The sequence below is a fragment of the Crocuta crocuta genome, unplaced genomic scaffold, assembly GCF_008692635.1.
Source record: "Crocuta crocuta isolate KB4526 unplaced genomic scaffold, BGI_CrCroc_1.0 scaffold176, whole genome shotgun sequence".
NCBI classification, from domain to species: Eukaryota; Metazoa; Chordata; class Mammalia; order Carnivora; family Hyaenidae; genus Crocuta; species Crocuta crocuta.
In genome coordinates, this window is record NW_027531905.1 from 6,021,062 (window position 1) to 6,047,246 (window position 26,185).

Sequence of the window (26,185 nt, forward strand, 5' to 3'; positions counted from 1 at the left end):
AGAATGCATGCCTGGGCTGAAAGAAGAATACTCGGCAGAGGAGCAGATAGGTGAGGAGTTAAATAGAAAAACATAGCCAGGGGCGCCTGGGTGGCTTAGTCGGTTAAGCGTCCGACTTTCGCTTAGGTCATGATCTCGCGGTTCGTGGGTTGGGGCCCCGCGTCGGGCTCTGTGCTGACTGCCAGCTCAGAGCCTGGAGCCTGTTTCAGTCTGTGACTCCCTCTCTCTCTGACCCTCCCCTGCTCACGCTGTCTCTCTCTCTCTCTCCTAGAAATAAATAAAACATTTAAAAAAAAAGAAAAACATAGCCAATATTTGGCCATCCATTGTGGGACATTGCAAATACAGCAGGAAGTAGAAGCAGCTTTCTTTTCACTGTGTTTAGTCTTATTTAGTGATGATAGCCATCTTGGCACAGAAGAATGTAATTCTTGTAAGCAGAGAAGTCTAGCATGAAATGATAAATCAGTATCATCTGTACACAGAACGTTGAGAACAGGTTGTAGAGTCTCAGTTAATAGAAGCATAAGGTCTTAGATATGGAAGCAATTGTGGAAATCCTCTAGTATCAAATCCTCATTTGACAGATCAAGAGATGGAATCCCAGAGTGGCTAAAAAAATGGTAGACCTTAGAGGAGAAAGTTAACTCTTTTGTTTCCAATCCAGGACTTTTCTATATAGATAATTGGGTTGCAAGCCTATAGATAACAGGAAGATGACAAATCTTCATACAGAACACAATTTTTTCTGAGTTCCATTCCATGATATCCCTTATTTGACCACTAGAGCCAATGTATATAGCCTCTGCTGCCACCTATTGTACATGAAATATAATGGTAATGGGCAATGCCACCCCTCTAGATATCTACTTTTTACTCATTCAGGAGAAAGTAAAATATCTTATACATTTTTGATACTTGCCTAGTAACAGCTATGGCAGTAATATTGATATAATAATAATAGCAGCTGATGCTGTTTACTAGTTAGATTGGGTCAAGCAGAATGCTAAGCACTTCACATGCATAATTTCATTGACGTTTCCTGACAATCCTATAAAGTAAGCACTTCATCTTTATGGATGAAGATCTGAGGTTTAAGAATATTTGCCCAGTAATTCAGGAGAGGAGTCCATAAATATGTATTTTTTAACAAGTTCCCAAGGTATTGCTGGTCGTTGAGCAAGCACTTGAAACCACACACATAGTACTGTTTGGAGTAAGGCTCCAGCATCAGAAGGAAATAGGACTTACGAAAACAAGATTGAAAAGCATGGTGCCTCATCATCAGGTGAAGATGCAGACTTTACTCTTCAAAAAGGACTGGATAAAAGTTAATACTAGTAACCAAAGCGGAGGCTCAATCTTAGATGTCTGCATTGGGTGTGGGGCACTGACGCTAAGAGAGAAGAGAAGGCATGAGCTGCCATTTTGGCAATAGCGAATCCCAAGATCACTAATTTGGATTATCTAATTTTGGATTATCTAATTACAATTCTGGATGAGAGTTATTTAATTATAATTCTATGAGTAAAGTTAAAATTTTGGTCAGGATTAGCTCAGTCTCTAACCTTCAGTTGTATACTATGCATAGCTAGGAAGACTGAGAAAACAAAGTCAAAACTGAGAAGCGTACTTGGACATCAGAACTGTCTGGAGAAGGATAATCCTGTGCTGGATATGCAAGTTCTCTAATGCTGGAGTTTGTCCAACATAGTTTCAGTGACACCTTGCCAGGAGCACTTTGAGGTGATTTAAGGCTGGATTAGGTTGAGCATTAACATTCCTTCCAAGAAGTACCTAAAAATGATGGAGACATGTCAAAGAACACAAGATCCAACTTGAAAAGCCTCCCAGTGACCACATCTGCAGAAATTTTTAGGAAAAAAAAAGTATTGACAATAATATGTAATAACCCATAGAATAAGATAAGAATCCAGGAGTCTATATGGATCATGACAAAAGAAACCTCTTCCTTACAATAACATTCCAGTTAATAAATGTAGAAGGAAAGGCATCTGGGTGGCTCAGTCAGTTAAGCTTCTGACTCTTGATTTTGACGCAGGTCATGATCTCGTGGTTTGTGAGTTCAAGCTCCTTGTCAGGTTCTGTGCTGACAGTGCGGAGCCTGCTTGGAATTATCTCTCCCTCTCTCTCTGCCCCTACCCCATTTTTGCTCACTTTCTCTCTCAATATAAACTTTTAAAAAAGCATTAAGAAAAATAAAATATAAATGTAGAAGGAATGCTGGAAATAGAGTATTACCATTTGGCAAACAATACTGTAGTAAGAATCATCATGGGTGTTAATATTCATAGGTGAATGTTAGATTAAAAAGCATAATGAGAAACAGGATATTGACATAGTCTCAAAGTATTTTACCCCAACACATTTATTGATTACAAGAGGAAAAAGAATAACTTTTTAATGTGGAGAAATCACTTTAGATGATCAATGTTAATGTCACCAGTAATGAGACAGCAACAACGAGTGCCTCTTGATATGATGCACTAACAAGGACATGGCATTATTATCCAAAAATACATCAACTGAGGAAATTTTAAACAAACCTAAAATTAGGGACATTCTTCAAAATAATTGGTTAGTAATATTTAAGCTTATGAAAGATAAAGGTAGAGGAATGGTTCAAATTAAAAGAGACTATAGAGATAGACAAATGATACAATATGTGATCCTGGTCAAGATAAAGAATACTAATTGGGCAATTGATGAACTTTGAATAAGGCCTATAGATTAAAGTGATATATCATAATAAAACACCTAGGAATAAACTTAACCAAAGAGATAAAAGACTTGTACTCTGGACAATGTAAAACACTGATGAAAGAAATTGAAAATGACACAAAACAATGGAAAGATATTCCATGCTCATGGATTGAAAGAACTAATGCTGTTAAAATGTCCATACTACCCAAAGTAATCTACAAATTTAATGTAATCCCTATCAAAATACCAACATCATATTTTACAGAACTAGAACAAATAATCCTAAAATTTGTATAGAATCACAAAAGCGGTAGAATACCCAAAACAGTCTTGAGAAAGAAGTACAGAGTTGGAGGCATCACAATCCCAGATTTCAAATTATACAACAAAGTTGTATAATCAAAACAGTATGGTCTGGCACACACACACACACACACACACACACACACACACACACAAGACACATAGATCAGTGGAACAGAATAGAGAGCCTAGAAAAAACCCCACGCATTCATGGTCAATTAATCTTTGACAAAGGAGGCAAGATATGCAGTGGGAAAAAGAGAGTCTCTTCAACAAATGGTGCTGGGAAAACTGGACAGCTACAAGCAAAAGAATGAAACTATGCCACTTTCTTAAACTATCACAAAAATATCCTCAAGATGAATTAAAGATCTAAATGTGAGACCTGAAACTGTAACAGTTCTAGAAGAAAATATAGGCAGCAATTTCTCTGACCATCAGCCATTGAAATATTTTTCTAGTTATGTCTCCACAGGCAAGGGAAACAAAAGCAAAATTAAACTATTGAGACTACTCCAAAATAAAAACTTTTTGACAACAAAACAAAAAGGCAACCTACTGAACAAGAGAAGGTATTTGCAAATGATACATCCAATAAGGGGTTAATACCCCTTAATAAATATATTTGAAAACTCAAAATATATTGATTTATATATCAAAATATAAGCAACTCAACACCCCCCCAAAAAAATAAATCCAGTAAAAAATGGACAGAGGACCTGAACAGACATTTTTCCAAAGAAGACATATAGATGGCCAATAGACATATGGAAAAATGGTCAACATCACTCATCATCAGGGAAATGCAAACTAAAACCACAATTAGATATCAGCTTACACCCATCAGAATGGCTAAAATCAAAACAAGAAGAAGTAGGAAGTGTTGGTGAGGATGTGGAGATAAAGTAATCCTTGTGCACTGTTGGTGGGAATGCAAACTAGTGCAATCACTGTGGAAAATAGTATGGAGGTTCCTCAAAAAGTTAAAAATAGAGTTACCATATGATCAAGTAATTCAACTACTGAGTATTTATCCTGAGAAAATGAACACACTAATTTGAAAAGATATGGGCATCCGTATGTTTATTACAGCATTATTTACAATAGCCAAGATATGGAAACAAACCCGTGTTTATCCAAAGATGAATGGTCAAGTGAAATCAGTCGGTCAGAAAAAGACAGATACAATATGATTTCACTCATATGGGGAATTAAAAAACAAAATAAGTGAGCAAACAAAGAAAAAAAAGAGACAAAAAGATTCTTAAATACTGAGAATAAACTAGTGGCTGCCAGAGAGGAGGTGGGTAGGGAATGAGGGAAATAGAGAAAGACGATTAAGAGTACATTTATCTTGATGAGCACTGAAAAATGTATAGAATTGTTAATTCATTTCATTGCTCACCTGGAACGAATATAACACTGCTTATTAATTATACTTCAATTTAAAAAAGAAAAGATAAACAAAAATAAAAGTGGCATATTGTATTAGTTTCTTGATATTCATCACTGGAATGTGGTTATGTAAGGTAGAATCCATGTGAGTGGGATATAGTAATTTTGCATGATATTTGCAACTGTTACATAAATCTGAAAGTGTTTTGGAATGAAAAGTAAAAAAAGACAAAATAAATATGAGGATTCTGTCTAACTCTAAAGTCCCTAGATTCTGGGTGTAGGTGTTGATCGTGAAATCACCTGGTAAATCTTGCCCCCCCCCCCAAAAAAAAGTCATTGGTCAAAATGAGCCACCTTTCTCTGCCCCAGACCCTACTACAGGCTGCTCCAGAGTCATTGTGGCCACTGTGGCAGTGAGGACAGGGACAATGGGCTATGTAAGCTTTCTCCAACCACTTTCCAGCCTGATCACACATGAACTGGGAATTATTAGTTGCTATATATCTAGTGTGCCATTGGGTTGTAATATTAACTGACAGAGCATTGTCTCCCTTCCACCAGAGTAGTGGTGTATAATGATTAAAGGGAGGGGCACCTGGGTGGCTCAGTGAGTTAAGCATCCAACTCTTGATTTCGGCTCTGATCATGATCTCATGGTTCCTGAGATGGAGCCCTGCTTCTTAAGATTCTCTCTCTCCCCTTCTTCCTCTGCCCCTCCCACACGTGCGTGTGTACTTTCTCTCTAAAAAAACATTTCAAAAATAAAAAAGAAATAAAGAGTGGTACTTAAGGGGAAGGTGATTCTCAGGGGATTGGCTTAGTGTATTCCCTCCCCAAATCCTACTGTAGATAGTTGCCTTTCATTGCCAGGCTTTGAAGAGCTCAGTGTGATTTTTTTTTAAATCGTTTTTAAATGTTTATTTATTTTTGAGAGAGATAGAATGTCAGCAGGAGGGGGTAGTGAGAGAGGGAGACACAGAAGCCAAAACAGGCTCCATGCTCTGAGCTGTCAGCACAAAGCCTGATGCGATGCATGAGAAGTTGGATGCTTAACCGACTGAGCCACCCAGGAGCCCCCCTTTTTTTAGGTTGGGGGAACATTATGCAGTTGTTTTTATTTATTCAACTATAAAAACTATGGCAATTTTTTTGATGGGCAACACTTTAGAGTAACACTAATTATATTGCTATAAATTTGGTTGAGGATCAGATTGAATTCAGGAGCAAAAGAGAATAACAAAAACCTTCAAACATTGCAACAAAGAAATACTTTTTCCCCCCTTTAATTAAATGGTCCTTTCCCATAGGCTTCCTTAGACTGGTTTGCAATCTAAGGCCATAAGAAATAAGGCACTGGGCATTCTGAAGAGACTGCAGGTTAGCTGTGGTGCCAGCAGGAGACTGAAACCCTGATCTGACTTAATCTCAGGCATGTTCTGAGAGCAGAGGCAAATTCTCAATGTTTCTTGCGTGCTTGCCGCTGAACCAGTTATATTTCCCCTTCTCTGGCTAATTCAGTGCAGTAACAATCCAGCCACTACTTTTCCTGGTTCTGTGGAGGGAACCTGACAGGAATGTGTGGCTTCTGACTGGAGAGGCAGCGGACTAGCTTTGACCCATCTCCTCCCGGACAGTAGGGAGTTGCTGAGGAAGGCCTCTTCGGGCAACCGAAAGGCCCTGTGTCCTGGGACAAACACTGCTTACTTACCCTTGGGAAATGTAGGACCTCTCAGCCTGAAGTTGTGAGCTCTTGAAGGCAACTCCAGTTGGTCTGTCTCCACTGTCCCACACAACTCAGCTTCGTAACTGGGCTTTAGGAAACTTACAATTAGACGTAATCACAAAAAAGGAGTTAACACAGGTTACTTTATATGCCATTCTAGATATCTTTGGGGTTTTTTTCTCTCTCGTTTCCTCTTTACCATTTTTGGAGAGGAAGCCCTTGTTTCCCCTTGACCTTTCCCAATGGTGTGGATTGATTTTGATTGGTCGTTTCCACCAGGAATCAGAGGCCATTGGTGCCGGGTTTCCCAAGGATGAGCTGAGTTTATATTTATTCAGGAATGCAGGGTTTATTCATATGGCTATTGGTTCTCGTTTTGGCTTCTTTGTTTGGTTGATTGGCTTCCTTACATGACAGAGGCTTCTCTAAGAAGGAAACTTGTGCCCAAAGTTGAGGGATGAGGTTATGGCTGCAGCTGTTGATGCTAGAGAATATCCCAGATGTCCATTCAGAAGTTGAACATTTGCCATGCGAACTGCCCCTGCCCAGTTTGGCAAAGGCAGACTAATTAGTGGAGAAAATTGCTGCCATGGGAATTTCTTATATCCAGAGAGCATATGACTGTTTTTTTCCTAAATCAGGTTCAAGTTTAGAGTGCAGTTTGTTTTTCTCTCAAGTGCTTTGTGTTAAAGAAAGTTAAATGCTTCAAGGTGATTTTAATTCATCCAACTTAATAACAACCATTGATGAAGTGTGACTGTATGCCAGGCACTGTACTAGACCCCAGAGACACCCACAGAGGTTGGTAAAGCTGTCCTTGTCCCCAAGGTGCTCATGGTCTCGTTAAGGGACAAAGAAGTGAGTAAGGCACAATAGTAGAGACCACCATGGATTTATGGATGGATGTCTACTTTAGCTGGACTGAGGTGGGGGAAACAGCAAAGTCTTAGGAGGTTACGTGGAAGGCAGAGGAATGGAGAGAGACTGGAGGTAAGAAGCAGCATGTTCTGTACAGTAAGCTCTAAACAAGTTACTGTGAAGTGGATAAGAGGGTCCCGTTATGTGAGTTGAATTGAGATCTCCAAATGTGCTGCTTAAATCTTCTTCTGTAAAGGAAACACTTCATACATTCTGAGATTTAAAAATTCATAGAGTGATTTCTAAAAAATTTTTCCATTATTAAAGTAACAATGCTTATTACACAAAATTAATAAAAATATAAAGTGTTAAGAAGAGTCACCCCTCCCACATTTAGTGGGTAAAAACTGTCTCTGACAATCTGTACTGTACTGTTGTCAGAGTTTCAATTTATTGTTATTTTTTCATTAAATCTTCAGCCTGAAACCAATGTGACCATTCTTACAGAATATGATTGCAAATTATTGACAATTGGCAATGTCATTTTAAATAACTTTTAAAAGTTTATTAATTTCACAGATACATATCTAGCATTAAACTATGTGCAAGGTACTACATTAGATGTTCCCTGAGTTCTTTCTACAAAGGGATCAAATGCCCAGTTTTAAGTGCGTGGTTACAATTCCTTGTTTAATTGGGGCTGCTGGGGGGCTGAGTTGATTAAATGTTGACTGTTGATTTGGGCTTAGGTCGTGATCTCACAGTTCGGTTTGTGGGATCGAACCCTGCATTGGGCTCCATGCTGACAGTATGGAGCCTGCTTGGGATTCTCTCTCTTCCTCTGTCTCTGACCCTCTCCTACTCACGTGCATGTGCACACATTCTCTAAATAAATAAGTAAATAAATAAAGAAACAAACAAACTTGAAAAAAAAAACCTACGGTTTCTTGTTTAATCAAGGGGAAATCTTGGCAAGCCAGATACTGCCTAGAAAAGAACAGTCAAGATGCGCTTAGCCTATCAGGCGTTAATTAACAATGAGCAGTGTAACTATTAGTGTCAACACTAGGACTTTTAAAACAAGAATGTCATGGAGTACCTGAGTGGCTCAATCTGTTAAGTATCTGACTATTGATTTCGACTCAGGTCATGATCTCGTGGTTCATGAGCTTAAGCCCCCATTTGGGCTCTGCACTGACAGTGTGGAGAATGCTTGGGATTGTCTGTCTGCTCCCCCCACCGCCCCCACCTCTTTCTCTTTCAAAAATAAAAAAGCATTTAAAAATAATAATACAATAAAATAAGAATGTCGCACCAAGCCACTGCTTATGAATTATACTGAAGAGTTCAATGACTGGCTGAAAGTTGTTAAACGAACATAGATGTTGGCAGTTAACTTAAGGGTGAAGTTCCACAACTCGCATATTTTTAACTGGAGGCTTAGTTATAGACTCAAAATGAGCTTGCAGATTATGCTTTCATTTATTCATTTAATTGCTAAATACTTACTCAGTGCTACATACCACATTTGTGACAGGCCCAGCGATGGTCCTCACTCTTACAAAGCCAACATTCTGATGGCATCCAAATAAGCATGAGAGAAAGTTGAAGGCATTATTCTCTCCATGGCTCTTTGAGATCTGTGAAGCCAGGGCCATTGGGTGGGCCCGCTATGTTTTAGTGCTACTAAAGTAGCACTTTAGTTTATAAAGTGCTAGTAAGCCAACATTACAATAAACATGAATTGGGTACCCATTTTGTTAGCATTGCCAGAGGATGGGAATTAGCGTAATTTCCAGAGAACTGTACCCCTTTTCTTTCCCCATCTTCAAAACCATCTAATCAGATCATAAATATGGTGAGGAGGTTAGATTGGATCTCTCTTCCCAAATTTCTTTTATCACTTGAGGCAATATGATAACAACAAATATTGCAAAAAAAAAAAAAAAAAAACCANCTAAGCTAATGCTGCTTACTACCTGACTTGTTTTGTTTTGTTTTTTAATGTCTGACAGGCTCTTCCTACCTATTTTTGATCTGTTAGTACTATGAACTAAAGGCTTACACAGAATTCATTGAAGGAATTCAGATAATCCCAGGATTTCAGTGATCATACAAAACCTCTACACACCAAAGCACTTGTAGTGTTTGGCACGCAGAAGTGAATTTTATAAATAATAAAAACTGGCCAAAAGAAATAACTATGGAAAATCTCCATTTTATTGTTTCCCCTGTGGCTTCATTAGCCAATAGACGTGTGTTTGAGGCCCTATAGCTGATCTAATCAGCCCAAGAATGTGGCCCTTTACTTTACTTCTGCAAATATAGCATGCCATGATCCTTACCCGGGGATTCCTTGAATCTGCATAGTGAGTGCAAACATCAATGAATTATACTTTTTTTAAAAAGGAAATATATTTTCAAGCTTATTTTGGTTAATTTCTAAAGAAATTTTGTTTGTAATGGGATTCATTTTTGAAGTGTTTGGCACTTTTGTTTTCTGAGGATTTAAATGGCTCACCATATTTTTAGAACTTGTGTTACATCTCAGTACATACATTCATACACATACATATACATTCATACATGTGTGTGTTAACAGTTAAAGCTTGTGTCTATTTTGTTAAAGAATGGATATTTTATACTTTTTTAATGTTTATTTATTTTTGAGAGAGAGAGAGAAAGAGCAAGCAGGGGAGGAGCAGAGAGAGAGAGACACAGAATCTGAAGCAGGCTCCAGGCTCCGAGCTGTCAGCACAGAGCCCGAGGCAGAGCTCGAACCCACAAACTGAGATCATGACCTGAGCTGAAGTTGGACACTTAACCAACTGAGCCACCCACATGCCCCTAAGGCTTGGATATTTTACATTCTGAATTCTTTAGAAGAATCTATAATATAGAAACTTCATAACAATAGAACAAGGCAAGGTATGAATTCAGTGAAAAAATCGGGGCACCTGGGTGGCTCAGTCGGTTAAGCGTCCAACTTTGACTCAGGTCATGATCTCACAGTTCCTGAGCTTGAGTTCCGCATCAAGCTCTGTGCTGACAGCTCAGAACCTGGAGCCTGCTTCGATTTCTGTGTCTCCCTCTCTCTCTGACCCTTTCCTACTCATGCCCTGTCTCTCTCTGTCTTTCAAAAAATAAATAAATAAATGTTTAAAAAAATTTTTAAGTAGTCCATTCCACATGATTTAGCTGTACTCTTAATAGTCATTAATCCTAAATTTTGACTTGTTTCCCAAGTGAGCTACATCTAGCAGTATTTAACCTGTAATTCTCATAAGAGAAAGGTGAACAATTCTCAGACTTAATAGAAGGAACACTAACTAGGGAGTATTTAAACATCCCGAAAATAATCACAAACTTTTTGGAAATGTAATAATGAGGAATGTGTTCTGAGATACTGCCTCTAAATATGCAGTGTGTAGAGTGGGTTGTTGTGAAATTCAGTGTCTTATGGCTTGGTTTGCTATTGTTATATAAGGTGGAGTGGTGAATAGTTTAACATTTTCTAGTTTTGTCCTCAATAAAAACAAACTTCTTTCACATTTTGCAGGTACCCTTTCTCCATTGTTCTCAGTTCTTCTTTGGATAGCAGTTGCAATCTGCACCTCGATGCTGTTTTTCTTCTCCAAGCCTGTGGGTATCCGGCCATTTCTTGTGTCAATAATGCTCAGATCAATATATACAATGGGTCTTGGACCTACATTAATACTCCTTGGTGCAGCTAATGTAAGTACTTTACTTAGCTTTGTCCTGTTTTAAATTAATTAAATGTGAACTAACTGTAAAAATGTAACTATATATTTTAACTCATGTATGCATAGTAACTTCTTATGTATTGTGAATTCAAATTAATGAGAGTTTAATTTTACATTCTTAATTTTGAAGAGAAAAAAATGACAAGTAAAAAGTTGATACATTTAAGAAGGTGGCATTTGAGGGAGGCATGACCCAGTTCTGCAATCAGTTTAATCCAATTGAGATTTACTCCTTCTGCATTCTTTTTTTTTTTTTTAATGTTTTATTTATTTCTAGGAGAGAGAAAGAGACAGCATGAGCAGGGGAGGGTCAGAGAGAGGAGGGAGTCACAGACTCTGAAACAGGCTCCAGGCTCTGAGCTGGCAGTCAGCACAGAGCCCGACGCGGGGCTCGAACCCACAAACCGCGAGATCATGACCTGGGCAAAAGTCGGACGCTTAACCGACTAAGCCACCCGGGCGCCCCTATTCCTTCTGCATTCTATACCCACCCAAAGCTATTGAGAAAAATGATTCTGAGCCACTGTTAACATCCTAAAATGACTTCTAAATCACTCAGGAAAGGTTAGATTATATTTAGTAGAATTTTAAAAGTAAGTACCTTTTTATAAAATGACCAAAGAAAAAAGGATTGCTATATGAGAAAATATGAAAAATATGAAATTGGGCTCTTTTTAAGTGAACAAACCCTATACATTTGTGAAAGGCATAGATTAAATTAATATCTTTTTCACTAAATTTTAAAATGTTAGAACAAAGGATCATATTTCAAAACCTCAGTTAAGTAGGTTTAGAATAAGTAAGCCAGAGCGCTAGTCCAAATAACAATAATTGTACCCAAGAGATAAAATTTTAAAGGGATTAGACAGCTTTCTACATGGCATATCCATAAAGGAATATTAAGAAAAGGGCAAATCCTCAGGTTAATGAAAGAAAAAATGTTCAGTAGGCAAATAAATATTGCTAATATGTCTGCCGAATACCTAAAACACTGTCTATATCTTCTACTGTATTTGTCACATAATGTCCTGTATTTTGGTATCTGCATAAATGCCTTAGTCCCTTACTACATTATACACTTCTTAAGGGTAATGATTGACTATTCAGTATCTTGGAATGCCATTGATACTCAACAAATATTTCTATAATGAATTAACTAACAAGTGAGTGAATGAATGGATGAGTGAAAAGTTATCTTTGTACTCTTATACATTTACAGTGCCTTGTACATAAAATACATGGCAAGTATTTATTGAAAATAAATAAATGAAATAGCCAACGAAACTTTGGAGAATTATCAAGCTGAGCTAGAATGACAAGTCTGTGTTCCTGACCATTATTATATTATACTTCTTTGAAAGTTCAACATGATATATATGACCCATGTCCCAGTTAGAACATTTAGGCAACCAAATTACCAGTTATTCCTCAATCACTGTCAATAAAGGGAAGCTTACTGTACATGCAAAGAGATCTATCAGTGAAGAATTCTGTCGAGTACCAAATATATGATTCCCGAGTTTCTTGAGGGCAGAGGTTGTCATGTTCATGATATAATCCTGCCCTCTTCACTCCCTCATTCCCAACTCTGTTTTCCTTCCATTTCATGGCTAGTACTTAGACATTCAAAAATTATTCACTTCAGCTGAACTTGTACTTTGAATGTTTTTGAAAATAAGCTAAATTTGCAGTATTACCAACCAAGCTAATTGACGAATCTTCATGGATTTATCTAAAATTTTCTAAATCTATTAGAAAACTGGAGTTAGGGAAGTCCAGGTTATTATTTTAAAAAAAAATACATTCAGTTTTGAGCCAGATTATTTGAAGAAGCAAATAGTATTCATAAACCAGTAGTTGGTCCTCAATAAGACATTAATTCAAGAAAGAGAATCTAAGTGTGATAAGTTGAAATAATAGCTATCAGTGGGGCAAGAAAAAAACAAGCATTTATTGGGCCTCTGTTATCTGATAGACACTGAAAATACCAAGAAGTAGAGGATGTGGTTCTTACCATACAGAAGCTTCAAGAATATATAAAAAGTTAAGGAAAAACATTTTAATGCCTATTGGGGAAACCAAAAAATTTGGAGTTATTTTTCCTTTACCCCTTGGGACCAAGATAAAAAGATATTTTCTGCCTAAGGTTTGGTGAGAATAGTTTCATTGCAGGAAGTGACAATTCATATAAGAGGCACATTTTATACTTAATTTCTTCATGAGAAGAAAATACGCAGAAATATATCTTTCTTATGAACTGTATGAATCTGTGAGTGCTCTCCTATCTCTCACAGCATAAAAAATCCATTTGCACAGCCCCCAAATGGTACATTGTAATTTGCTAGTTCAGGGCATTTGACAAAGAAAATAATCAGCTTTAATTAGAAACAAAATGGATAAAATAACTGTGATTTTGACAATATAGATATTGATAGAATTTTATCTATAGTTTCGATAGATAGTACAGATTAATAAAATGTTTTAGCAAATAATCATTTACCTTAACTTTTAACATAACAAGCTTCTTACAAAACTATCTGTGCTTTACCATTTCCCTGGAGGCAGGAAAAAAATTCAAACATTAATCAGTCACATTTTGTAATTTAGGCTTTAATATGTTTATTTACTTAATTGGTAATTTTTTTTTAATATGTGCACCCACCCTAAATCAGTCCCATTTGCATTGTATAACAGGTAAAATTAGAAGTGCTAAAATTATAGGTATCAGAAGTAGGGAAAAACAAAGGAAAATATCTACCTGATAGTTACACTGTAATGAGAATCAGAATTCTAGACCATAGGCAGATCAAGCCTCTGAGTTTAATTCTGCACATCAGTGAAATGAATACATTAAAGCTTAGTCGCACCTACCACTGGTTGAGAAGATGCATGTGAAGATTTAGACCAGATAGTAACAGTGATGCTATCAAGCTCCTCATATGTGAAGTGCTGTTTAATTGTAAAACATTGGTATCATGATCATAAAAGTAATTGTGTTTTGGTTCACAGAGAGTTATTTGTTTCTGACTCAGTGTCTTTCATGATGTTAAGCAAATGTAGACAGTTACTTTTCTGGGAAAGGAGTCAAGTGAGAGGAAAAACCTCAATGTATGTTCTGAGCATTTAATATCATCAGTTTCTGTTTGCTGTGATGTTCCATTTTTATCATCTTTACTCATTTCTAAAAATCAAAGTTTTGTTTAGATTGCACCTAATTTCTCTATCTTGTCACAAGGGTTATCTCCGTGTTTAAGAAGTTTCGAAAAATTCAGGTGTTTTTCGCTGTTAAAAAGCATACCTTATAACCCCATACGGTTTTCTTCTCATTGTCTACATTGTAATGGAAATTAACATGTTATTTTGTTAAATATAAACACACATTTTATAAATTGTGGATCACCTAATATTTCTCTACCACCAATAATGATAATATTCCCAGTCATGTGGCTGCTATATAATCAATCTATTTAACCATTCCACTAATTTTTATTGTTTAGGTTTTTCGATATTTTTTCTAATAATGCAGTAACTACCTGTGGAAGATCTTTTAATATCTTCTAAACACTATGTACAATGTTTTTTTTTCTTCTGGAGTAGTGCCTGGAAATGTGTAATTTATTTAATGGCATTTGTAAATTATTTGCTTTTCTTACCATTATTTGTAAGGTGGAGGTGTTTCCTTCTGCTGAAACTTAGTCTTGCCATTTTGCAGAGATGAGAAACAAGTGGAGTTTAGCAGGTAGCTGTCTATTAACAATAAGCCACAGTGTTCAAATTTAATAGTGTCATGCCCTTACCTGCAAATAGTTTCCTGGTAGTGCTCATGTTACTGCTATAACGTTGAGCCCCACCATATGTTCACTTAACATTTACAAATTCAATTATATATTCTGAATCAAAGCTCTCTCTCTCTCTCTCTCTCTCACACACACACCCACACACCCTATTTTTTATATAATACAGTCACTATGTGCTCCTAACTAATTCTGATACTTGGTTGTAATAGTAGAAAATTGCTTCAGTCGCTGGAGGAAAAGTATCATGTGTTGAATTTATTAAACGACAGTATAGTTTACACCACCCTTGTTTATGATACTGTTTTGTCAGCAATTTAACAGATTTCCAGGGTGATATTGACTACCTGAAAATTTTTTCTTATGCTTTGACCATAGAACCTTATCCTGCCCAAGATATAACACTACTGAAATGGAGACTTTTTGTAACACTACTGAATTGGAGATTTTTGAATCAAATCACATCAGTTTTAGTAAGGATGATGGTTGATGACAGTACAGTAATGTAGTTAATACGTAGTTCAATAAATTCAATTTTACTTTTCAATAAATAGTAGATGGCCTTTTTTGGCTGCAGTTTATTCCTGGAAAATAGATCATTGTTTTCCCCTAAGCACAACGTAAGATCAGGGACAGAGAACCAGATAAGAGAAAAAGGATACTATAAAGGCAGCTATAAATTTCTGTAATCACATAGAATAGTAAAATTTAAAGGACATCCCATAGAGTTCTAGACCTTTGAGGCACCTTAGGGATTATTCACTTCCAGGCATTTCATTTTAGAAATGGGGATACAGGATCCTGCGGAGATCAGGAAGATTTACCAAAGCAAGTGGCAGAGGCAATATTGGAACCCACGGTCCAACTTCTAGTCCAGTGTCTTTCTTTTCTGCGGCACTGTTAGAAGTCGTGCAAAGACAGACTGACGAATTGTGAAGTGCATATGAAAACAGTACTGTACTTTGTGATTAATATACCCAGTAAATTAGTGAACTAGATTCACTCTGCATTACTTATCAAATGAACATTAATTTCGTTTTTGTTTTTAGAAGACCTATTGGTAAATCATCTTTCAAAAGACCACACAGGAAGCTAGAAACAGGATGCTATTTCTCTACCCCATTGCCCGCTTTTCCCCCAGCATCACACGAGTCACCCCATCCTCAACAAAATGTACGATCAAGGCAATTTTAAAGAACAGGTGGAAAATGATAAAAATATGTGGTCATTTAGATTGGTATGCTGATTCAAGGGTCTCTCAGCACCAATTCAGAAGGGACCAGTCTTTTAACCACCTTGTCAGGTTCGCACACCCTCCACTTATCATTGCCCACATGGACCCTTGCCTTAGAAACAAAGATCGCCTAGGTAAGGGTATTGGCAAATGAAGGACTAGTTAGACAACATCAAGTCATGGCATGAAAAGGGAGAATAAGTTTTGCAATTTCCTCATTCCCATGCGTACTCCCAGCTTTCATGGAAATGTTCTGTAAAAACAATTTATACATTTCAAGGTCACGGTACAGGAAAAAACAGAGCTCAACCTCTTTCCTACCCAAATCATTTATTCTCGCCCTTATTTCTCCTTGGTGTGAACGCTTCAGAACAAAAGGACCATTTCCTTCTTTCTGCTCGCCATAGAAATAGATGGATGTCACTGCCAATATCAGCTCCATTCTACTTTGAGACTTAGTCAAGAGAACAGGGACATATCCATCAACACCAAGCTCTAGATCAAAGTTTAAGGAAAATAGAAATCAACCTGTAAAGAAGGCAAACCTTTATTTTTCATGCAAAAGTAGCAGAAGCCCTTTTAGACAGAAATGTGTCCTTGCTTTTGCATTATTTGAGAACTGAAGTGTATCACTTTTTTTGAGAACTTGAATTCAATGTATTGCTTTTTCTCAGTGTGTTGGATTTATAAATAGTTTTCCTGCATCATTTTTTAATGATTCAGCTTAGAGAAGTAAAGATCAGGAAATAACACATAAACAATTTGTCTTGACCATATCATCCATCCTTCTGGGAAAGTCCTAATTCTAATTTTTAACTTTATTTTTTACAGAACTTCTTATTATTTTTTAATGATGAACTATAGTGTGTGAATCAAGGCAAATCTGAACTTAAATAGCCACTCAAAACAGTTGAAAGAGTAAAACGCTGAATATTACTTCACCTACACATTCTGTATTTCATGATTTACATGCTTGTTTATTGTCAAACACCACACTTATCTGAGCACCTTGTATACATTTCCTGAGTTTCTTAAATGATGGCTTTTTATAATATTAAACTTACTCTTGAATAATAATCATAAAGACACCCATTATACTATAGCTATGCTTAACAATAAGGGTGTGATGATGAGATACTAAAATAGTGAAGTACAACTTTCTGCTTTACATTATTCAGGTTGTTATAAGACAGCGGAAGAACTGATAATACTGATCGTTGAGAGGATAGCTAATTAAGCCTGGGGAAATTTGGGGGAAGGTTGAACTTCTGTTATTGATTCACTTTGACTGTCTTCACAACATGCAATGTTAACACATTTCTCATTTTGTCTGTATTGATTTGGCCTTCAGAAAGTTGAAGGGAAAGGTTTTTCCCACCTCCTAAATTTCACTTCTGCCACAAAGTGTTACGCTCCTTCTTATGTTATTTAAAATCATTCCATAAAGCAGTTTTTTAAATATATGTATTGCAAAAATCAACAATCTTACAAAAAGCAACGTGCTTTCCCAAAGTTAAGTTTGGATGTATTAAGACAAATATGGTGCCATCAGATAACTGGAAGAACTCAGGAACAATTTGGAAGAACTGAAATGTGAAATCTATAGTTCTTTCCATGGTGACTAAGAGGCAGAATTGGTTCTTCAGTGTATAAATAATGCAGTGACTCCAGAATCAAATATATGACACTAAGTTTATGATAACCGTGTTCTTTGGAAATCATTGCACAGATCATTGTTCTTGCCAAAGAAACTTTGTGTAAATTTCTGTTTTCCAAAGTTACACCACAAAAGGCAATTTTAAATAGTTTGAACAAAAATACATAGTACCAAACATAATAAACACCCCAAAATGTCTAATGAACAGTTACCACATGTGGAGCTTAGAAAATAGATGCATGCATTATATTTATTTTAACCTAATTACATAAGTATATTGATATTTTTATGATTTAAATTAAATGCAAGAATCACTTTTAAGGCTCACTTGTTTAAAATAATATTCAGTAGAGAAAGTCTAGGCTACAAAGAATCAAGGATAGATCCTTTCTGGATATTTTCAGAAAAGATCCTTTTCTGTTCCATACCCAGTATAATAAAAATATTACATATATTACTTTTAATATGGAAAGTATGATGAGTAGTGTTTAAAGCATCATTGTACTAAGTGTTTCAAATGCATCAGGAATTGCTTAATCCTCTGAAGAGGTCTATGAGGTGGGAATTCCTTTACTCCCATTCTTCTGAAGAAACCATCAAGTACTGCAGCTTCATGACTGGCCGCAGCAGCGGTGGGAGGGCCAGGGTTTAAATTCATGTCTGCCTCGAGTGTCCAGCTGGGGCTCTTCAGCATTCTCTTTGTTCCTGGAACCACAGACGATACAACTTCTGGGTGTCTTACGTTCACATGCGGATTCATAAGCAGTGCTGAAAATCCGCCAACTGAGAAATGATAAAAGAAAGCCACAGACTTTGTGAATAATAGGTTTTGCCAACGACTGCTATTTTTGTGAGTTTCCAGATAAATAAGACAGTAAAATCTAATCTTTTCCTCCCTGTAGCTTTGTAATAAAATAGTGTTTCTGGTGAGTTTTGTGGGAAATCGCGGCACTTTCACCCGAGGCTACCGAGCGGTCATCCTGGATATGGCCTTTCTCTACCACGTGGCGTATGTCCTGGTTTGCATGCTGGGCCTCTTTGTCCACGAATTCTTCTATAGCTTCCTGGTGAGTACTTCTCCGTGTGGACAATCAGTGCTGAAAAAAATACACAATGCTGCCTCTTCCTTTGATTTTTTTTTTTTTTTTAAGCAGGTCCTGACATTTAGGACAAATTATGTTATTTTTAGACTTTCCTAGGAAAAGCGTGGATTATTATTATTTTTAATCTCTTCCTCTGAGAAACCACATAGGTGGTGGAATTCTTTATTTCCTCTCTGAGAAGTCACCATTGACCCCACCTCTTGACCCAGGCTTCATATAGCAGCTGCTTTTGGTTTCAGCCAAATCCTTACTTACTTCCCTTTACATTTAGAGAGTCCCTAACAGCGTGTAGGGGGGGAAATGGGGATATATTTTTGTAGTACGGGAATCATTGCTTTTTGTTTACAACAACAAATATTATTGTAACTTTAGAATAGTGTATACATGAAATGAAGGGAAAACCGCTAACCCAGTAAAAACACAGTGAGTCATTTTAAGTCTTCATTTCAGAATTAATATGTCGTTGTTGTTAAGCTTATCCTCCTATATCTAATTCATTAAATGGGTTTGCAGGTTTCTTCCAGAGGTCTGTTGTTGTTTTTTTTTCAGGTTATCTGTTTTCTGTTTTGCCCCCTACATATAGTCTGTTTTATAGCCATAAACTAGGAGAGGAGACAGTATAAATATGTGATGATGTTTTGAAACCTGAAGCACTACCAGACTGACATCGTGATGCCATAGGAGAGATTTATTTTTATCTCCCACCCATGGCTGGCATGCAGTAGAGAGCACTAGCCAGTAAAATAATTCCTGAAACCTAAGGTGAAGATCTAAAAACGTTATGTTGATCCTATTTGCTTGGGTCATAAGGGACAAATCCATCGCCTGCTGCTTTCCTGTTTTCCAGCAAACCCATGTAGGAGACTGAAAAAAGGCAAATTTTCCATTTACTCTCAAGCACTTGAAAGAGCCCCATGATACAAAACTATCTTCTAGGTAGTTAAGTTAGATTATTCAACAATCAAAAGTAGATTTTTTTTTTCTGTTCCAGGGATCCAAATGAAGTCCCTGTCTGCTCTAATTTCCCATAAAGAAACCACTGTTTAAAACATGCCTGAGATATATAAAGTCTTATTACACCCAGCACTTCTACTGGACCTATGATGTAGAACAAACATTCTGTAATCTTTTTGTGCTTCAACCTTCTCGTCTGTAAAACCAATAGGGATAGGATGATAGACTCGTACTATCAAGATTCATGAAAGAGATAATATAAAAAACATGTAAAATGATGTCTGTAAGTCTTTATGTTTTCCAGGGAAAGACATTTAAGAAAATGTATTTGTGTATTTGAATGATTATATGAGCTGTTGGTAGTAATGTTACTTTTACTTTACTTCGCTTACGCTTATTTTCCAGTTGTATTTTCCTCTTATATTTTATCTTTCAAATCTTACAGCACTGATGCTAATTTGTTTTCACTGGGTTGCTTGTGAAAAGGATACTATCCATATTTTTAAAGTTTAGTTATTTATTTATTTTGTGAGAGCAAGAGTGAGGGCAAGAGAGAGGCAGAGAGAGAGGGAGGGGGAGAACAATCCCACATGGGGCTCTATCTTACAAACTGTGAGATCACGACCTGGGCAAAATCAAGAGCCAGACACTTAACCGACTAGCCCACCCAGGTGCCCCAAGAATATTGTCCATTTTGATGTTTAGAATACTAGGAGGAAATTATAATGGACAAAATGCCAAAATGGCACTTAAGCATATTTTTAAATATATATTGTATTTTTAAAAAATACATGAATATATATTCCTAGTTATATCCACAAATACCAGTACTTTATTCAAAATAATAAAAGCCACACTCTAGAGTTTTGTTTCAGAATGAATAGAAAGAACCATCAACCTGACCAATGTCAAAACCTTTTTTTGCCTTCCCAAGATTCAGATTCCATGGGAATGGAAGAGGCCCAGAAATATGCATTTTTAACAAGCATCCTTCTGAAAATGATAAACTTTTAGAAACCTTTCAGAAGTGACCTAGAGCCCATTGTCAGACCATTTCTTTAAGCCACTTTTGAGTTAAAGTAAAGGAAAATCTCTTACGTCAGTGAAACACTTAAGTAAGTTAAAGAAGTCAGAGTGTCGATAATTTGGAAGTTAATTTGCATTAATTAATTTGTCCGGAAGAACATTGACTTAATTTCTAAAAATTTTTTTAATGTTTTATTTATTTTTGAGAGAGAGAGAGAGAGACAGCATGAGCAGGGGAGGGTCAGAGAGAGAGGGAGACACAGAATCCAAAACAGGCTCCAGGCTCTGAGCTGGCTGTCAGCATGGAGCCCGATGCGGGGCTCGAACCCACAAACTGAGATCATGACCTGAGTCGAAGTCGGCCGCTTAACCAACTGAGCCACCCGGGCGCCCCCATTGACTTTATTTCTAGAAGTTTCTGCTCCCTCCAGAACATAAGCGGATAACACAATATCTAAGCAAATTGTATACGATCATGATAAAATATCAACTTCCTAAGGTGAACAAACAAGGTAATATCTTTATGACAATTATTTGCAAGACTAGAATTAAATTGGAGAGTAACTGTATAACCCTCAGTACTCAGAAGAACAGAGTATAAACAAGGCCCTGGTGTTTCCAAAGGGATTCGTGACACTGGTAATGGATCATTTCAACCTGCTCAGAAATTCTAATCAGTGCCCTCAGATAGCAGGAGACAAACCTTAATTATCCCAACTTTCAAAATAGTATTCATTTACAAACAGTTATTTATGCCTTTTTAAGCAAATGTTAATTTATTGCTTTTAACCAGCTTTTGATAATATAACATGTACTTGCTAATGTATAATTTCAACTTAATAATATAGCAATAAATAAAATTGCTCATGGTGTGGACTCCAGATGGCAAACACATACCTAGGTTCTTGACTAATGTGTAGATTTTCTACTACTAAACACAAAATGGATAAAACCAATTAGAGGAAGTGGACATTTAACAAATTGTGTATTATATTTTTTCTTATACTTCTGTTTCCAGAAGTACATACTAATATAATATAATAGGTTTTGCCATTGTTATATCCCATTAGCCAGGAAAGGTGTTTCCATTCCTCAAATATTTTTAAATTTCCTCCCTTTTCTATGGCAGCAGGCTTATAAAATTGTTCTAGTCATTTCACCTCGAATCCCTTGATTAAACAATATGTTTAATGAATCTGTCGATTACTCATCACTTAGGTAAATGTAATTCAGCATTCTCACCTTAGACATTTTACACATTCCACAAGCAAGTGGAGGACATCAGTCAGTCTAAAAATAAGGAATAAGGAGCTAAGTTGGTTAAGTAGAGTATTATAATTTTTCTAAATTCAAATGTGATGCTATGCTATTTCTGTATCTTACAAAATTAAAATTATGTTGGTTATGAAACCAGCACACATTATACACACATTATACACTATGTGAGAATTATCTTTTTGAAAAGCAGTTTATTAATACATCCCAACTGTAGAAGAAACATGTAGTTTGGTGCACTTTTAAGGTATCAGGTTATCATTTTTTCGTAGATAAACTAAAATGGCTTGCATGTGTATCCATAATTACCTTCCTGTTTATTCAGCTTTTGCTCCACTGTGTTTTTTTCTTGTTTTGGTTTCTGTTTGTAGCTGTTTGATTTGGTGTACAGAGAAGAGACTCTGCTCAATGTCATAAAGAGTGTCACACGAAATGGCCGCTCCATTATTCTAACTGCAGTTCTGGCTCTCATCCTTGTCTACCTGTTTTCCATTATTGGGTTCCTTTTTCTGAAGGATGACTTCACAATGGAAGTGGATCGACTGAAAAACAGAACTCCTATTACAGGTATTGCTATTACCACCAAATGAGCTTCCTCTCCTGGCAGATATGACTTGTACACAGCTTAAGAGCATTACAGATAAACACTAATGGAGGAAATGTTTCCTTTGAAAACATGTTCACTGAGAGCTCATGAATGTGCAGTACTCCTCAGCTGTCTTTCAGCCGTCAGTGTGTATAGAAAAATCCTGATATAAGAAACATCATCTGGGCTCAGTCTCAGTAAGAAGGTTTCAACAATGCTATTTTCCAGGAGACAGTCAACAACTTCAGTGTAGGAGAATGGCTTTGGGATTCTCTTCTTCCTCTTTTTTCCTGTCTCCCCCCAAGAACAACATCTAACATCATTCACAACAGTTATTCCACATATGTTTGCTCACAGTACATCATATTATACTTAAATGATTGAAAATGATAAATGTTTTGATTTGGAAACCATCAGGAAGTAAGAAATTTGCTATTGAAAAAATGCTCAACATACAGTCATTAAGGCGCTCCTACAAGTCACAAGTTCTGTACAATGTTTATTTCTGTTGTCTGACGGGTTACACGTCATCCATTTACACTTACTGTGATTCTCGTGGTGTGAGGGCTTATTCTTTCCATCTTACTTTGAATTTTTATTTATCATGCTTTCTAATGGTTTCTTCTTTCCCCTTTCCTACCTTTCCTTGTTTGGGTTAAATTTCTTTGTTACTCTTTTTCCTCTTGTGCTTTGCTGGATACAAATCATAGTTCTGCACTTTGCTGTTTGTTTCTCTGGGTGCTTCTGCTGCCTATGAGTTGTAGAGAATGGAAACCACAAAATGACTCTCCTCTCAAGCCATTAAATTTAAAGGTATGATATAATTAGTGGTGACTTATAAACACTATTCTTTCTTGCCTTTAACAAATATCTCTTGATTATTAAATTGATGACAGATGGTAGTTTCTTTCTTAGAATATGGGCTAATTAAGTGATGTTTGGATCTGTTATTAAGTCTAAGTAATCAAAGCACAGAATAGAAATGTCATATACATAGATCAAAAGTTATTAAACTGGAGACTGAATTTCAAACCTACGTATTCATCTTTATTCAGAGGAACATGAAATATTTTGTTACTGCCTTTCCTGTTCTCCCATAAATGTTACTTGTTCCAGAATTTTACAGGCATAAATATTTAAAGGAAGAGCTCATATCCCTAAGTAGCCTCCCAAACTATCTGTGGATCATAAACAAAAATCTTCAGGTTTTAACTTTTTACTATTTACCAGGCATGATAACAATGTGTTACTCAGTACTGGGAGAGTCTGAAGCTGAAGAATCACAATTCCCGAATCCAAATGTATACAACAGTTATTGTTTTATGAATCTAGTCGCAAATATTTTTGTGTTATTAAAAAGTATGTTAGTGTCATTATGAACATATCTTCCTTAGAAATCTAAAAGGGGCGCATCGGTGGCTTGGTTGGTTAAGTGTCCGACTTCAGCTCAGGTCATGATCTCACAGTGCATGGCTTTGAGCCCCGGGTCAGGCTCTGCGCTGACAGCTCGGAGCCTGGAGCCTGCTTCAGATTCTGTGTCTCCCTTTCTCCCTGCCCCTCCCCCACTCACACTCTGTCTTTCAAAAATGAATAAACATTAAAATTTTTTTGTTTTCATTGTTTTAAATTTAGTTTTGTTTTTTAATGTTTATTTTTGAGAGAGAGACAGAGCATGAACAGGGGCACGAGAGGGGCAGAGAGAGGGGGAGACACAGAATCCAAAGTAGGCTCTGAGCTGTCAGCACAGAGCCCGATCTGGGGCTCGAACTCACAAACCATGAGATCATGACCTGAGCCAAAGTGGGACACTTAACTGACTGAGCCACCCAGGTGCCCCAGAAGAAGTCTTTTTGTTTTAAATATAAAAATACCTTTTTTCTTACAAAACAGGCAGCATTAGACCTAAAATGTCAAGGTCTTTATTAAAAATTTGCATACTTACATTAAAAGCTGTTAAATAAGAGAAAGCATACTATGAAAATCTAGCATACAAGAACAGCTGGTAGAATTAAACTCTTGATTCTTCATAGGTTGAGAATTTTTGTTGCCTAGGGCTGAGAGTCCATGCGAAAACGTGCCCTGGAAAAAGCGCCCTTGTTTTCATAATATTTTTAATTATTTAATTTGTAAACCCATTTGTCTACTGATAAATAGCATCAAGTTCATTTTTTTCAAGTACCGAACACTATTTGCTCCCAAAGCTGAGTGAAAGCTTATTGAGGATAACATGCCTAGATAGCAATTGAAGTCTGTAGGGCAGACATGCACAGTTGTTCAGGAAGTAGGAAGTAGTGAGGGGAAAGCCAGGAGGTGGGAACAAGAGGGGAGGTTGGGAGTTTTAGAGCCTATGACCGTGCATCGCAGACACATAGGAGAATGGAGATTGGATCATTTGCAAATGGCATCGGGAATGTAGGGAAATGCAGATCCTACCTCTGGGACTCAAGGCCCCAGCGCTCCACAGAGGAAACAGCTGCCTCAGGGGGCTGGGGGTGGGGGGGAGTCCCTGTCTTAGAAAAGCCCAGTGAGTCAGAGAGAAGGTTCTGTCCGCAAACAGAGGCTACAGTGTTTCTCATGTGTTCTTGCTTCCATTTTCAGTGCTGTCCTCCAGCTTCCCATCCACATTTCCTCTCACCCAGGAGACTGTAGGAACATCCTAGGCGGCTTCCCCACCTTCAGCCTCTTCTCCCCGCCCAGTTTATTCCTTGTAACCTCCGACTGATTCAGTCTCTCATTGATTCAAAAACTGCTGGGATCTGTACTTGCTGTGAGATGCTCGGTGTAAAACAGTAGCCTGGAAGCTCAGGCCACTCTGCTCCCACGTCTGTGCCTTTGCTGGCCTCTCTGCCTTTTGTCATACAAACTGCACCTGGAATTCCCCCTCCCCCCCATCTTTCCGTGTGTGAATCCCGTGTCTTCTTTAGATTAATCCTTCTCCAAAATGCTTTCTGTTTGTTTGTTTTTTCCTAGAATTCACTTCTCTTTCATAATGCACTATATTACATTAACTGTGCTTTACTTCTTCGACTCAACTGTAATGCGGTCTTTGCCCCTCAGTATTCCCAAATTGTCAGGTCTCTAAGATCTGGACTTTGGACCCTCAGAGCCTAGCATGGAGTCAGTAAATATTAAATAAGGGAATGGCCACCAGGTCACATTCAGAAACCCCATCTCTCTCCTTCTCTGACCACCAGAAACCGACTCCAGCACGAAATGGTGCACCTGCCCTTTCCCCTAAGCTTGCCACAGTCAAGGGCCAAGGAAAGATGGAGGTGCGTGTGTGGCCTCCCTTCCCTGAGTGGACTCCGTCTTCCTCAGCTTCAGGCCTTAGGTGGCAGGCAACCCCAGGCCTGGCCCGTCTCCCAGTCATGCGTCCCAACTCCAGCTCCCATTTGTCACTTCTGCCCTCATCTCATCAGAGAATCAGGGTACCATGGCGTGGCATTGCTCTGATGCACTTGAGTATTTCCTCAACTCTTTGTATATACTAATGAACTTACTCCTGTCCCTCCATCTTACAGACTGTCCTCGATGACTCTGAAAAATCGGCTTCAGAAGTATGAACCTCTTTACTTTGTATTTGTTACTAACAACAACAAAAAACTTAGAAAGCGTTTCTCATACAGATAGGAAGGTTACCATTTTCTGTTCCATTCTGGCCAGGGAAAGATGTCAAGCAGATGGACCTCGGGAATTAAGGAAGAAAAGAAAGATCCTAAATAGGATCTGGCAGAAGATTCTTACATTTTAAACCCTGTTCCCTAGAGCCCTCCCTCCCCCCCCCCC

At 37.4% G+C, this 26,185-nt stretch overlaps 1 protein-coding gene across 3 annotated transcripts in view; it reads left to right on the forward strand.

The window, feature by feature from the left end:
* ITPR2 (inositol 1,4,5-trisphosphate receptor type 2) overlaps positions 1-26,185 on the forward strand; it is a 490,032-nt gene that overhangs the window by 386,978 nt on the left and 76,869 nt on the right. For all 3 annotated transcript variants that reach the window (XM_077774582.1, XM_077774583.1, XM_077774584.1), the window contains exons 49-51: positions 10,566-10,741; positions 18,358-18,522; positions 22,185-22,380. In XM_077774582.1, coding sequence (XP_077630708.1) covers positions 10,566-10,741; positions 18,358-18,522; positions 22,185-22,380 — 537 coding nt within the window. The remainder of the gene's footprint in view (positions 1-10,565; positions 10,742-18,357; positions 18,523-22,184; positions 22,381-26,185) is intronic.